Consider the following 15,524-nt stretch of genomic DNA (forward strand, 5'->3'; position numbering starts at 1 on the left):
ATTTTTTGCTTATTTTCCGAGAACCTTCAGCACTTCTCAAAATAAAAGAAGATGACTTGAAAAAAATGCATCAAAAAAACATCAACCTTCTCATTAATTTTATTTTTTTAATAATAAATTGTGTTTTTAAAAAATAATCTTTTTCTGGGAATTATTTTATTCGGTTTAGAGAGAGATCCGGTATATTTAAATGCCGGTTAAGACCACTGTATTTTTTATTTTCTTTTAATTATTATTAAACTAATTTTTAAAAAAATAACAGCCAATTGATTGTAACGTTAACAATTGATTTAAGTATTTTAAACTTTGTAATACAGTTATTGCATAGATGGAAGAGGGAAGAAGCTCCCTACAGAAAAAGATCTCTGATGCAGTTGTTGACTTTTTTGGCCTATCAGAAAATGGTTCAGACCAAGATTGGGACAATCGAAGAACTTATGAACAGGAGCTTCATGAGGGGAAACACTACACAGGAAACCCATTCCGTGAACAGTCCACACAGAAACAAACCATCTATTGTAGAATTGGCTACCCACAAAATACTAATGTGGACATTGCAGAGTATATTGTCCAGTCTAATAGCGAATGTGCAGAATAGAGGCACTCGAGACTGTTCCCTATTGGTCATGATTGTGTCTCATTCTGCGGCCAAACACGTCGCCCGCCTGGTGGACATATTTCTCGTCCGGTCGTCCCTCCTTCGTATTATGTACATGCACCAACTCAACATGTGTATGTCCTCGTGTGAGTGTAGTCTTCGATGCCCTCACATTACCTGCGACCAGCATTCCGTCCTTCTTCTAGTGGAGGCCCTGTGTCGAAGGCCTCCCAATGGGTGGAGTAATATACACAGAATGCATGGAAGGGGCAGAAAACAGAGACAGGGCAGTCCAGTCATTCCGAGCTGTCTGCAAAGCCAATCCTGCTGCCTCCGTTTTTGAGGGACTATGTGACAAATATTTGGGTGAGTAGAATGCTCATTCTACTCTTGTCTCCTTCCGAAGTGGTCAAGAAGGAGGCTGTTTTGCAATGCATGGGGTATTTAGCACAATCCACTGCAGTCACTGACCAGTTGTGTGAATGTGTCTTTCGTTCTTTACTGTCTCTGATGAGTGAGACCAATTCTATGCGTGTCCTCGATGATTAGGACTGGATGGAGTCTGTTCAAATGTACTCCCAACATTACTCATTCGGTGTCAGGAGAGCATTCTCAGATATGATCGACTGTGGACTATAGTGGGCTATACTAAACTGGTGGGGAATTTAGTTATTAATTCATTCGAGGGTATCATTTATTCATTATTGGTAGAACTTGATCAATCACATTATTTAGTGGAGTGATCGTGTTACACTATCCCTCTGTATGCTACACTATTGGCATATTCCTCGACAAGTCCATAGTGCTGTATTCCAGAAATGGTTGTATTTGGAATTAATGCCTCAGTCGGACTTGACGTGGCCCATCGATATTATCTATTTTCACAAATTGTTTGTTCTTGGTGACAAATTGACATGTCATTTCCCGGAGTCCATTGGTGACATTCTGAAGTGTGTGCTCTATTTGTTTGACAGTTTGGAACATGACAAACTCAATGTTATTTTTTTGTGCCATTGTAGAGGAAATTTTTGTCCGTCTGCTGTGTTTTCTCTCCCTCGCGTTTCCGAGGAGTCCTCCGTGTCATTATGTGTCAATTTGGCAGTGGCTAACCTCGAAGGCCAGTCTATTCTCAATCTATCGGGCTATATTTCTTTCAATCTTTCGTTTGCTCGTCAATTCGGGAGTAGCCTCCTCGACTAATTGCTGGAGGGAGACCGAGTTGTTTTCACTGCCGGGGTGACTGAGGAAGAACGTGCCATTATGGAGGCTTCGGACGGGGGTCTTGTTTTTGACGTCGGACTGGTCGAAGGGTGATTTGTGTTTGTTCTATCGAAGCATTATGGAGACGAACATGAAGGACAGTCGTGGGAAGACTGAGGAGGTAATGGTTTGTCCTCAAGAGTAGCCCATTTTCACGTGCTTGTATAATGGAGTGTCCATGACTCCCCAACAACTTGCTAAAATCAACGAGACACTCTCCCATGAGGCGTCCGTTTCTAAAAGAGTGCATCAGGTCTGATTAGTCACAGAATTCGTAGTTAATCGACAGGCCATATTGGCTAATATGTCGCGACCCACGCTGGCGACCATCCCACGCTGGCGACCATCAGTTTGACAGGTGATTAGTTTGATATTTAATTTAACCGGAAAAAATTCATTTTAAGAAATAGTTTAGCGTCATTTTAGAAAAAAAATTATGGTTTCTCTCAAAAGATGTTAGCTCATATAGTCTTAATTCTTAGGCTACGTGAAAAACGACAGTGAATACCAAAATCTGAGAAGTGTACTACTCCAACAACCAGTGATGACTACATCCAAGTCAGAAAAATACAAACTTATGAAAAAAGCGACTCAATTTATCATTATTAATGATCGGTATATTTGCGACTTCTAACTCATAGTCTTTATCTAAAGGACGAGAATAACCAAAAACACAGATTGGTCATTTGTCTGGACAATGAAATGGAGATGAGGACACTAGCATTCGCCATTCACCAAGAATCCCACTGGGGAATACGAAAGCTTCAGAAAAAGTGCAGTGAATTTCATTTTACTGTAAAACGTCCAATCATCGAACAAATTATAAAAGACTGCGAAATTTGTAAATTTGCCCTACCATTGAAAGTATTTTTAAAAAAATATACCTAGGTGTTGGATTCTAATTACCATGTGATTGCAGGAAAACCCAATGAAAGATTCCAGGCGGATCTTATTGATGTTAGAAGATATAAAGAGTTTAACGATGGATGTAATTGGATACTGACAATTATTGACATCCACAGCAAATTTGTTGTCTGCAAATCTTTAAAAATAAAACTGCTTCTGGTAAGACTTAAAATTTAATTGAAGAAGTGGTGAATAAATTGATATTTCCTTATTCCCAGGGAATATTGTTTGGCGGTGCAAAGTCGCGTTGTTTGAGGGGACTGACCCTGTTGAGCATATATTGGAGGCCATTAAGCTGATCGAGACCGGGGACAGAGTATTCGCACAAATAGAGAAAAAGAGAGACCTTCTCGTAGCACAGACTTGTTATGTCTGACCAGCAATATTATCTCCTCGGAGTATTGTCGTAAAATGGGTCATTCTCTGTCCTCTTCTCCCATCTATGTTCGTCCGATCACCCACTTGATCCACCTTCTGGAAAAGGTATGGGCCCCAATGACCAGGTGACTCATTCCTCTGACAAATAGACCATTGTCGATATGATACCGACTGACCAGTGCTTGGGGAGGCCACAGTAGTTGATATGACTGACAAGGCCGGCCACTTGTGAGACAGCTTCTTTGACGTGTTTGCTGTTCTTTTTGGGTTTCTGTGTGATGATAACCCCATGCTCATTGAGACTGCCTATGCTAGTTCTGATCGCGCAGAAATCTCCAATTATTCCCGGATTGTGTCACCCTTACCAAGTCATGGTGTTAGTATAGTGGCAGGCATTTGATTTAATTGTGACGATCATAATTCGAGGGTTAATGTTCAGATTCAACTCTGATGAGTACAAGCAAGCATCCGTTCAGTTTTTCATGTCAATAATATAATGTTCTGCTTTATTTAGCAGTACTGTGCCATGTCCAGTCTTTTATTTTACACTCATCAACCACTTTCGCATTGTCAAAGAGTCAATATATTAATATTATTACTTTAATGCATCTTTTCCGGTAAATGAAAAATGTTTTTATATGACATGTCCTATTCCAAGGGTATGCTACAATTGTTGAAATTGAATTTGTTTTCAATGTTCTCAAGTAGATTCTTCTCAATTTTCCTTAACTTGTATGCTGTTTCATTCTCGTTGAGTAATTCCTCATTGAACCCTTTTTTTAATTTAAATAAAGATCCCTAAGAGTTTTTGAAATTTTCAAAAAAGCTTTTTAGCAAATAATTCTACTTACTAGATATTAATGCATCGTTTAATAATTCACCTTAAAATTTTAAAACACTCAGATATACCTTTTGATTCCACAGAATCCATCCTTTCAACAAGTTTTCACTAGTATCCAATGAACAATTCTATGTGACGTTTAATTTACTCATTTAATTCTGTTGATTGAGACTCTCGCTGTATTGAATGTTATTTTAAATTAATATTCAATCATTTGATTTTTTAATTAAAAAATAAGTTAATTTATGGACTGCTGATTTGAAGTAAATATGAGTACCGGTATTTAATCGAAAGAATATCTATAGCCATAGTCAGAGGCAATACTCTGGCTATCTGCCAATGACTATTTCTTTTTTGATTTGAAATAAATTAATGTCTAATATTGAAAAGTATGATACTCTGGTTATGAAAATATATCTCACTCAACTGACATAGTTAACGAAGAATACAGATCGGGAAGAAAGGGCGAGATTCTATAATTGCTTTTCTAATAAGCGCAACGCAAAACCAGATTTCGCATGCGCCAGCCGCACAAAGAGAACTTTTTAATGAGGGAGCGAGAGAGTCAATTAATCCACCTAATTTTGAATTATTGGGTCCTTGTCTCATCATTTTTCTTTTTAGTTGTTGTGCGGCTGTAACGACACTAGGAAGCTCGTGACATTCCATCCGGGAGTCCATACATGTTTGGAATCCGTCACTCGTCAAACCCAATCGGAGCTTCCGGCACAGACAGCCCCTGGGAATCGAACCCAGGACAAAGGAGATTAATAGCAGATAAAATATCTATTGGGACTATAGTAAATCTTTCACCAACAACATGTTAACGTCTCGCTTGGGCCAGCCACACAATAGTCAAGTCTCCCGACAAAGCAATCGGAATGTTGGGGGGACTGAGACCCTAACAAAAGTAACTAATTGTAATACACGTAAGGCATTGACCCATTCGGAGGTCTACCCAACACTCAACTTCCGTCCCCACGACGTGTATTCCAAACCAGTAGTCGGGACAAAAAAGGAACGCCACGTTTTCGTTTTCCGTGCCTCCTCACGTGGAGATTGCATTTCCGTGGAATGTGTGGGGAAATCACGGAATTTCTTTTGTTTCGAAGGATTGGCCGACTTTAGTTACCTCCCTCCAAAGGATACTCCTCCCTCCAAACTATGAGTGAAGATATGACTGACTTAGCAGAGTACTCCACGCCCTCCAAGTACATCTTCTATTTCGGGGATAAAGTGCCTAAACAAGCCCTCAACCAACAGATTTGCAACAATTTCAAGACTAAACTGTCACATTTGTACAGAGAATTCAAAAAGGTGGATTGTTAGAGCTCATTTCGGTGCTTTGAATAAAAAGTGATTTGGTCATCGTCGGAGATTATGGCACGGGGAGTCATCAAGATCCACATTTTCCAGAGATACATCTCAGTGTTCGCCTACACATATCGGAATGGCCCTTGGAGGACTCTCTGGGTGAAGATTGGGTTTGACCCGACCACCAACCCCTTGGCCTACCAACTCGTGGAAATCCGTTCTTCTAAACGTGTAATTTGACGGGACATTGCAGTGGACTACCCGTATCCACCCCCCAGCATAACTCGCGGATTATGTATAATTTATCCACGGACTGGCTAATCGGGAGGCGGTCTGGCTAATTCAACGGTTCTCGATCGCCATTATCCGGAAAAACAGTTTGGCAATCCGCCAGGCATAATACTAACTAAATTATCACTAATTAATTTAATTAGTAAAATTAATAGAGAAAAAAAATTTATCCACCAAATCCGTAAATTGTCCTACCTTGACGTTTCAAGGCATTAACAACGTCCATTGCGATAACAGTTTTTCTTTTGGCATGTTCAGTGTAAGAAATACAATCACGAACAGTTTGCTCAATAAAAATTTTAAGGACAGAACGTGTCTCCTCGTAAATTTTTCCAGAAATTCTTCGAACACCTCCTCTTCGACATAGTCTTCTTATTGCTGGCTTAGTAATTCCTTGTATATTGTCAATTAATATCTTTCGAAATCGTTTTGCACCACTCTTTCCTCCTTTGCCACCTTTACCACGTCCAGACATTAGGAAAAATTCTCTAAATCCAACACTGTTTTCAACCTATGCAAAAAAAGTATCATTGCGAAATTTTTTTCGACTAATGCAAAAAAGTATCATTCCAAAAAAAATTTTCAACAAAATTTTAAGAAAAATCAAAATCTTTCATCTGTAAAAGCTTGCTCCAAAGTTCAAAAACGAACAGCGGTAAAGCCACAGCCTTTTTGCGAACCAATCAAAGCTGAAGATCCGATAGAACCTCCGAAGTCTACTGTGCTTCAAAAACACAGTGAGACCCAATGCCATCAGACAACAACAGAGCCTAACAGCTCAAGCCTCACATATACTCTGAGCATCGAAAACCCGGCACTTGGAAAGATTAAGAGGTTTAACCTCCTTTCCAAGTCGCCAACTCCTTCCAAAGCCCGGATAACTCTTCAGAAGTCCGGCACATTTATTCTAAAATTCCGATCGCCCGAGGACGCTGCTGCTTTCAAAGCAGAGCTCTCTAAATCTAATATGTTTGGCGAAGGCGGCCATAAACTTGCCTCAGTAGCGAACTTGATGTTAACGAACTTGATGTTAATAAATTTATTAAAATATTAATATTATGATAATACAATTTTCCCTTAATTAATTTATCAACAAGCTGGTAAATTCTGGTTTCCAAATTTATTTTATTAATAAATTAAAAAAATTTTATATTTTTAAAAAAAGATCAATTCATCGTGTCAGTGGGAAATAATTTTTTAATAATCTCCCGCTCTTTCGCCCACTGTTCAAGCTGCATTTTTTTGTCCAACCAATTTTTTTTTTCCATTTTCTTTGAAATTAATTCGTCAAATGTTTTAAGTAACGAGTCCTTTTCCTCAGATTCGTCCCTTCTATTAGTCTTTTCAATTTCCTTCCAGTTTATTTCGCAGTCCGTAAAGTAGTCGATACACTGCGAACCAGCGGGTGTCCCATTGTTCAAATCGTGCCTGTACATGTCGATATTTACATATTCCTGTCTCTTTTCGTAGTCGTCAGAGGAGTAATCCTGGAAGAAAGACTTAAGTGGTGGTAGTTTAATTCCTTTAGTATCCTTGAGCTGACTTTTATCAAAATTCTTTGACAAAAATGTCCCAGAGTCCTCATTAAATATGTCGTAGTGCCCATAGTAGTCTTTGAAATTCATTTTGATAATTAATTCCTAATAATTATCATTTAAATGAAAATATTCATACCACACTCAATAGAGGACCCTCCACGTGACTTAAAATGCGGCATTTTGACATTTACAAGCAATAAACGCCGTCAATCTCTCAGACGTAATTGAAATTCAACAACTCGGATTTAACATTCGTCTGCATTAATAAAAATGATGAGTCTGATGTTCTAATATGTCGCAGGCGCTGGGCATTACCGAGCGCTACGGGTTACCCGAGTGGACTTAGAAAAAAATCAAGAAAAAATACTTGAAATTTTATGTTTCAAATTAATATACTTAATTTGATCAAACACGTAAAAAAAGTTATAATTTTTTTTATGATATTTTTTAATTTGTTAAAATTATAATGCACAAAAACTTGCTTTAAAAATTACTATATTAAAATAAAATATATTTATTAAGATTTAATAATTGTTATCTTACATAAAAACAATTCTAAATGTATCTACTACAGATTTAATAAAAGAATAAGGCGTAAGACGTTTAAGCACTAAGGCTCCAAAATTTTCATATAACGTTACACAGAAATTGAAAAAAACTTTTTTTATGGATTATAACTAAAATTTTAATTATTTTTGATCTTTATTTATTTTTTTGATTCGTTTCATGTGGGTTTTTTTCATTGTTCCGTCGGACATTCGTAATTCGACAATATTGTTTGACAATATACTAGAAATTTGTACAATCTCTCCGTATGGAGACTCGAATTTTTGAAGATCTAAGGATGGATTTGTCCCAAAATCTTTCTGAACCCTGACCTATGTTTTAGATCTCATTTGGTTGTGAGGCTATAATGTGGTTTTCAGGATCAACTATTTTTAGTGGTGTCGCAAATCGACATACACATTACGATACTACTTTCCTGATGATTTCGCGTTTAACACAAAAATATCTCTGATTACAAAACTCTTCCAACGTGTTATGTCCGCAATGAGTCATTTGATGAATTTGCGTAGCCACCAGTTGCATCTCCTCATGATTGTCTGCAGAAATGACTATTTTATGGTTTCCACGTGAGTCTTTAAGATATAGCCGCCCGGTAATGAAAGTAAAATTCTTGGACTTTCGAGTTAATCTTTATTTTTTTGTTTAGATATTCCAATGATCCCCTGCTCTTCCAATATTTTAACTATATGATCATATTCTTGTACAGTTTTGACAAAACAGCGAGGCATCAAGAAAACGTTATAGAATACGCATGGTAAATTATCTATTTAAAAATTATCAAATGCTGCGCCTTTTAAAAATATTGAAATTATATATTTATTAATTTTAAATATAATAACTAAAAAAATTTAGGTTTAATTTTTATAAAAAATTCTTTAAATGTTAAATTTGAGCATTCAGTAACCCGTAGCGCTCGGTAACCGGTAGCGCCTGTGACATAATACAATTGGGCTTTGAAATAAACAAGGCTCATTCTTCAAAGAAGTATTAAATTCAAATAACTTGTACAGTCTAACCTCTTTTTGGGGCACAGGGGTTTCCCCAGATAGAGGGGTTTTCTAATATTAACGAAAAAAACTAACGTTTTGTTAATTTAAAACCAAAAGCTGTTTATTCTTAATTTCATTTAACAATTTTAGTCTTTACTTGCTGAAAAATGCCATCTTCTATTGCATTAATTGAAAAAATTTCGGCTAGGGACCCAGAGCAGTCTGTCGTCGAAACATCACCCGATCACCACTGCAGAAATTACCTGGGCCATCCGTTTGTCAAAAGGCAGCGCACCGGGCCACGACAAAATACCAATTCGGCTGTTTAAGGAAGCCTCCGAAGACCTACATGTGTTCCTTGCGGATCTGTTTACGGCAAGTCTCAAGTGGGGCCATGTGCCGGGAAAATGGAAAATCTCAGAGGTCCGGATGATCAAAAAGCCTGCGAAGCCTGTGAACCTCGCTAGCAGCTACCGTCCCATAAGCCTAATCCCAACTATCTCAAGGCTGATGGAAAAGCGCCTTTACTTCCATTCCGAAGAGAAGAGAGTGCTGCTAACGCAGCAATGGGGTTTTCGCTCTGGGCGTAGCTGCAGTGACTGTTTAATAACGATACAGTCAACGATTTCGAGAGCAATGTAATTCAAAGAGACTCTATCTCTTGTATGTCTGGACATTTCAAAAGCTTTCGACACCGTCTGGCACAAAGACCTACTGGAAAGGGTCCAACTCTGTGTGCCTACAGCGGAAGTCTACCTCTGGCTGCGCTGCTTTCTCTTCGAACGATGAATACAACGATTTTGGAACATTTTCCATTTTTATTGTTTTTGTAATTTAATTTTCCTGAAAGAAATCATCAAAAAAAACTAGCTACTATGAACTGGCTCGCAGGACTGAAAGACAATTCCCGCGTAAAACAGCCAGCGAGATCCTCTGAATAAGGAATATAAATTCCCTCGGATCTCTGGAGCGGTGGGTGCACAAGCGGCCAAGTTTCTTGAGATGAGCAAGCGTCTTGGCCCCAAAAACACAGGAAGTTTCGACGGCAATTGCCCAAAAGCAAAATCGATCGAGTAAATCCTCATATTTTGTTAGTTTTGCGAATTCGGCCTTCTCGGCCGATGAACCGGGTCGACAAGCCGTAGCATTTAAGGCACCCTTGGCGAAAGAGTCGGAACAGGTGACGTCCCAAACGAGCTGTTTCCCGGATTCAAAAGCGAACAGTGTACAGCCATCCGGACGTTTTGCATCTTCAAGAACAAGGCCCGTCGGTTCCAGAATACAAGGGAAACCAGCTCTTTCCAGAGCTTTCTGAATTAGATTGTTGATTGAATAACACAATGATGCTATAAACCTATTATAAACAAAGATGTGGCGCCACATCCAAAAAATGATGATTGTTTTGCATATTCAGATTTAAAAAAATTTACCCTTTATTTTCTAGAATCGCCTTTCTAGAAACGCCTATCATAAATTGATTTGTATATATTTTTTGTTAAAAAAATTTGGCACGTGGAAATTTCAGAAATACAATCTCCTTGCAAATTAATTGTCGATTCTCTATGAAACAGAAATAAATATTGTTATCGCAGTCTTTATTTCAGATATCTGGACCATCATTGAGATATCCCCTCTGGTATTTACACTGTTTATAAGCTGCTAGGTAGAATTGTGTTTTAATTAAAATTATCTTAATTTTTAGTTACCCAATTATTAATAGAAAACATAATAAATAGTGGCACGTGTGAGCACTCTTTTGTCTTGTTGTCCTGTTACATTATTTGGTCAATCTTTATTTTTTTATTTAATTGGATTAGAAGGAATATTTTGCGATGTAGTTTCTTTTAATTAATAAATTATCTGAAATTTCATCATTTTGTAATATTTGCGAGTTTATTCTTTCAATCTGTTTATATCGCTTATTTGAAATCTTCTCATTTATCTTTATTCATTGAATTTCACCTTATTTTTTGATAGAAAGTTCTATTCTTTATATTCTTAAGGCAAACTTTTATTTATTTGTTTTTGGATTTGGCGATCTTGTATTTTAGCGCCCTAAAATTCAAAATGATCAATTTCTACCAAATTTTGATCATTATTGTTATATTTTTTTTCTAGACTTTTTTAAACTTTTTTTTTTCTTTTTTAAACTGAACACGAATTTAATTTTTGTTATATTATTTTTATAAATTATTATGTCACAGGCCTAGGGTGTATTGAGCCTAGGTGGTTATACTTTCGGACCTGGAAAAAAATTCAAAAAAAATATTTGAATTCTATTTCAAAATCTATTTTGTCAAGATAAATATTATAAAATGACAAATAACAGAACAAAATTTTTTATTGTAAAGAACAAGAGACTGTATACCACATATACCAGGAGGAGGAGGAAAAATTTATTAGTTAAGGGAGGCAGTTAAAAACTAACTAAGTAGACCTTCGGCATCGCTGCCTTTTCAGTCTCCATCACACACACGCCTCCCTACACACAACCACAAGTTAAGACTTACCGCCTTACCTGCCATCCAGAAATAATCTTCTCTAGGACCTCAGAGAGGCCTTTGAGGGATGATTCCTGGGCGTCGGAGAGCTCAGTCCGGAATCCTAAGCCATAGGCTAGCCTTATGGCTCGTCTTCTTACTTTTTTAAGCACGTCAACATGCTTATCCGAACTTGCAAAAGCCATTTCCCATTTTTGCGAAAATAATGCTTTGTCAATTTCTCCGCCAATAGGGACGTAAGCTTCTCGACGTATGGTCCTTCAACCAACTAGGCCAAGTAGTTTGCGAGTGTAACTTTTCCAACCCCTTCTGCCAATCAATGTATGGATGGCCCCAATGACTGTGTATCCATAAAAGACCATCACATCATGAGGGTTTGTTAGTGAAGAGGCCTCACGATACACGTCCTCAATCACAGGGTCAATCAATTTGAGTTCCTTAATGGTCGCTTCTACAAACCCTTTAAAGTCAGTCAACGGGAGGGCTTTAGTGTCTGATTCGGCTAGTTGGGTGACTCTTAACATGCTGAATGACTCTATAGTCTTGATTATCTTGTAAGAATCATTCCCTTTTCGAGCAATCAGCATGTCATAGCGATCGTAAGTTCGAACCAGTTTCTCGATTATTATCCACAAAATTTGCAAGTTCAATCAATCATACGCTACCTGGGGCTTACAATCGACGCTAACTCGGGCTACCGTCTGCATGTCAAGAAAAAGAGAGCGAAAGCCATAGCGGCTCTTCGCCTCTTAAGAAGCATGCATCTGGATCCTAAGACATTCCTCTTTGTGTTCCATGCAACTTTCCCAGCTTGCTGTACGGAATGGAAACATGGTACTACTCGAAAGATCTTGAGAAAATTTACGGGAAATGCGAGAAAATCCGACGCTACGCGTTGAAGCTATCTTTCAGGCTTGACCCGCGAGGCCCCGTCCCAAGTTGGGCGGAGACCAGATCCCCGGAGATACGACAGGTCATTGAGAAATCTATCCGGTCTTTCCGGAAAAGAACTCAGCTGCACTCGTCAGAAATTAATGAACCTACTTTATTAACTCTGGCTCACGACAGATGAATTGGACGCAAGCTCAGAAGAGTTCAGTTTCCTTGCTCAGAAGGTCATATTTTATTGCTTTTTCTATCGCATATTCTTGTGCAGTGAGCGCCGGAGTCTCCCCCGTTGTTCTGTATGTCTCATGCATGATAGCAAAGAGGAAACCGTTTACCATTGCTTGAGGATTTGGAGTAATAGATCGCGAGAACATGAACTTTGGGTGTTTAATCATGGCTGCGATTGCACTGGTGTACATGAAGTAACCAGGAAGGGACATCGAACTAAAAGCTGAAGCTTTAACTAAACCAAGACCCTTCTGATAGATGCAAAGATGGTCAGGGTCTAAGACAGGCCTGGCCAACCCAAATCGCATCGCGGGCCACTTTGTCCAAATGAATCCTTTCCGCGGGCCGCATATACATGTACATACTAAGGATAGATATCAAACACACAGATAAGATTTTATATTAGTAAAATAGCATTCAGTCCAATTATACGTATCAATGAGAAATCTGTTTTTCTTTATCTTCACTTAATTTTTTCAAATCAACTTCACAATTACAGTGCGACCTCGAATTGGGGAAAACCAAGTAGCGGGGAAACCCTCTTTTTTGGGGAAAACCTTGCTTTTGGGGAAATATTTTTGCCATCCCTATAAAATACGATGATTTTTAATGAAATAAACCCCCTATTATTATTATTATTATTAGCACTGTCATAGGAACATAATGTAATTTAAACTAATTAAGTTCCCACATGTGCCACATATGAGACTATCTTTTCGGTCATAATTTTCCATGATGTGCGGTTGTATGCTATACTCCTGAGAGTATCTAGGTCGTCTCCATTTTCCAGTTGTCTTTTAACGCGTTGTAGTTCTTTTGAGATTACAATAGGTAATGTATTTCGTGGGCGTCCTCGGGACGCAGATCTTTCGTCCTTTGCGTAATATGATTCCATTGCCCAGTTAGCATAAACATCCTGGTCGAGTCTTAGAATGTGGCCCAATAGGCGCCAACGTGCTTCGGTAATGTCCACACTGACGGGTCTGCTGTTGCAGATATTGTATAGGGTGGAGATAAATACGTGAAAGCTTTATTAATATCTTAAATACGTGAAAGCTTTATTAAACTCTCGAATATCAGAAGTTGAAGACTTAAAGGATGGTGCGCAAATGTACGCAGCCATCAGACTACTACGCCGACGACAACAGAAAACAAAACTGGTTGTGCACGATGAACATGGGAAAACAATTGGAAACCCAATCGAAATGGTAAATACAATCGCCGACCACTTCGAAATACTATTCAATGGCAGGGCCGATGCTCTCGATGAGGATGAAGAACGTTATCTAAACAACAAAATAACACACCTTGAAGTTTTGAAGGCTATAAAAAATTAAAAAACAACCGTGCGGCGGGTCCAGACAACATCAACGGTGAATTGATAAAGTACTCCCCAATGGAGATCTCAACTATAATCACAAATCTCCTGAACGAGATGTTCCATGGAAATACCATACCGCCTATTGGGAAAGGAACGCTAATTCCTCTCCAAAAACCCAACAAGCCGCAAGGTCCTCTTAACAACATTCGCCCAATCATACTCTTGAACACAATAAGGAAAATCTTCTCGCTCGTAACACTGGAACGTATTAAGGACCCTGTTAATGAATATCTGTCGGCTAGCCAAAGTGGATTCAGGCCTGGGCGATCAACTGCAGATGTAGTATGGGGACATAGATGGATCTGTGCCATATCTCAGAAATTTAAAATGGCGACCACAATATTGGGCATTGATATGAGCAGGGCATTTGATACAATCCGCAGAGACAAGCTAATGGAGATCCTCAAAACTATTCTTGACAATGACTCGATCAGAATGGTTCGAGCACTACTTATAGACACCGAGTTAACGGTGAAGATCGGACCCGTACAATCAAGATCTTTCAAAACAAGCATTGGAACGCCCCAAGGTGATTCAATATCACCTGTACTATTCATTGTCTATCTTGAAGCGGCACTAAGAGATCTGAGAAAACTAGTGAAGTCTACTTCAATAACTGAAGTGATATATGCCGACGATGTAGACTTTTTGTCTCATGATAAGTCGACTCTCGAAGAACTGCTGAACATTGCTCCTCAGGCACTGGAAAAATGGTTCTTAAAAGTGAACATAGAAAAAACCGAATATGTAACAATCAACCGGGAGGCAAATAGAACAGACGAAAAATGGCGAAACTCGAAAAAAGTTGGAACTCTTTTAGGAGATAGTGAAGACATTATGAGGAGAAAGATGCTATCGACTGTTGCACTTAACAAACTGCGGACAACTTGGCTACGAAACCGCGAGGTTGGAACGGCCTTACGTGCCAAATTATACAATGCTTTTATTAAACCCATACTTTTGTACAACGGAGGAACATGGGGAATATCTGAGTCTGAATCAAAATCTCTTGATGCATTCCATAGAAGACAGTTAAGAATTCTTATTGGCATCAACTGGCCAAAGAAAATCATAAACCCCCTACCGGGGAAAAATTTTATATTATCATAAACGATTAATTAATATATTTGTATAATTTTTGATTTATTATTATTTATTATTGTAACCTGTTTTTCCAAATTTGTAATCAATAATTTTAAAATTTATTTAACCTGGTAACTTAGTTAGTTAGCTAATTAACCTGATAAAAATTGAAATTATCAATTTTTAAAGTTATTTTATAAATTTTAGAAAGCCAATGCCTAGAAAACTAAATCAAAGTGAAAAGATCAGAATTTGCAAGGATATACAGTCGGGTCATAAGGACAAAATGATTTGTGAAAGATTTAACATCTCTAAAGGAATGCTATACCGACTAAAAAAGAAAAGGGAAGGAATCTTAGCTCAAGGTTTCTCAACATCCGAAGGGACAATTGGATACGATTTGAATGCCCAAGTTTACGAGATTTTCGTAATCTCAGGTCGAAAGGTTTCCCAATTAATGGGCCAACCTTAAAGCTTATTGCACGTAAAATTGCGTATAGAAATTCAAATCATGATTTCACTGCTTCTAATGGATGGCTTTACAGATTTAAGAAACAATTCGAAATAAAATTCAGAATATTACATGGCGAATCACGATCAGCTGATAAAGAAGGTGCGGAAAACTTCCGATCAACTTTCAATGATTTGCTTGAAAACTATGGGGGAAAAAACATTTTCAACTGTGATGAAACTGCATTATTTTATAAAGCTGTTTCCAAAAAGAGTTTTGTTGAAAAAAATGCAGTTCTTTTGTGTTGCAG

General features: G+C 38.0%; 1 protein-coding gene across 1 annotated transcript; it reads right to left on the reverse strand.

Annotated features, from left to right (window-relative positions):
- Positions 1-3,790: 3,790 nt before the first annotated feature.
- Positions 3,791-6,063, reverse strand: LOC115231844 (histone H4-like). The gene is made up of 2 exons (XM_029801763.1): positions 5,784-6,063; positions 3,791-3,915 (listed from the first exon to the last, which is right to left on the reverse strand). The coding sequence occupies exons 1-2, from the start codon at positions 6,061-6,063 to the stop codon at positions 3,791-3,793; spliced, it is 405 nt and encodes a 134-aa protein (XP_029657623.1).
- Positions 6,064-15,524: the final 9,461 nt, after the last annotated feature.

Source organism: Octopus sinensis, unplaced genomic scaffold, assembly GCF_006345805.1.
Source record: "Octopus sinensis unplaced genomic scaffold, ASM634580v1 Contig18910, whole genome shotgun sequence".
Classification (NCBI taxonomy): Eukaryota; Metazoa; Mollusca; class Cephalopoda; order Octopoda; family Octopodidae; genus Octopus; species Octopus sinensis.

Bases quoted from the DNA above. Each gene is read 5' to 3' on its own strand.
- LOC115231844 (XM_029801763.1), bottom strand. From the start codon at position 6,063: ATGTCTGGACGTGGTAAAGGTGGCAAAGGAGGAAAGAGTGGTGCAAAA. The intron at 3,916-5,783 runs GTAGGACAATTT...AATTAAAAAAAG, and splicing joins TAATGCCTTGAAACGTCAAG to GGTTCAATGAGGAATTACTC.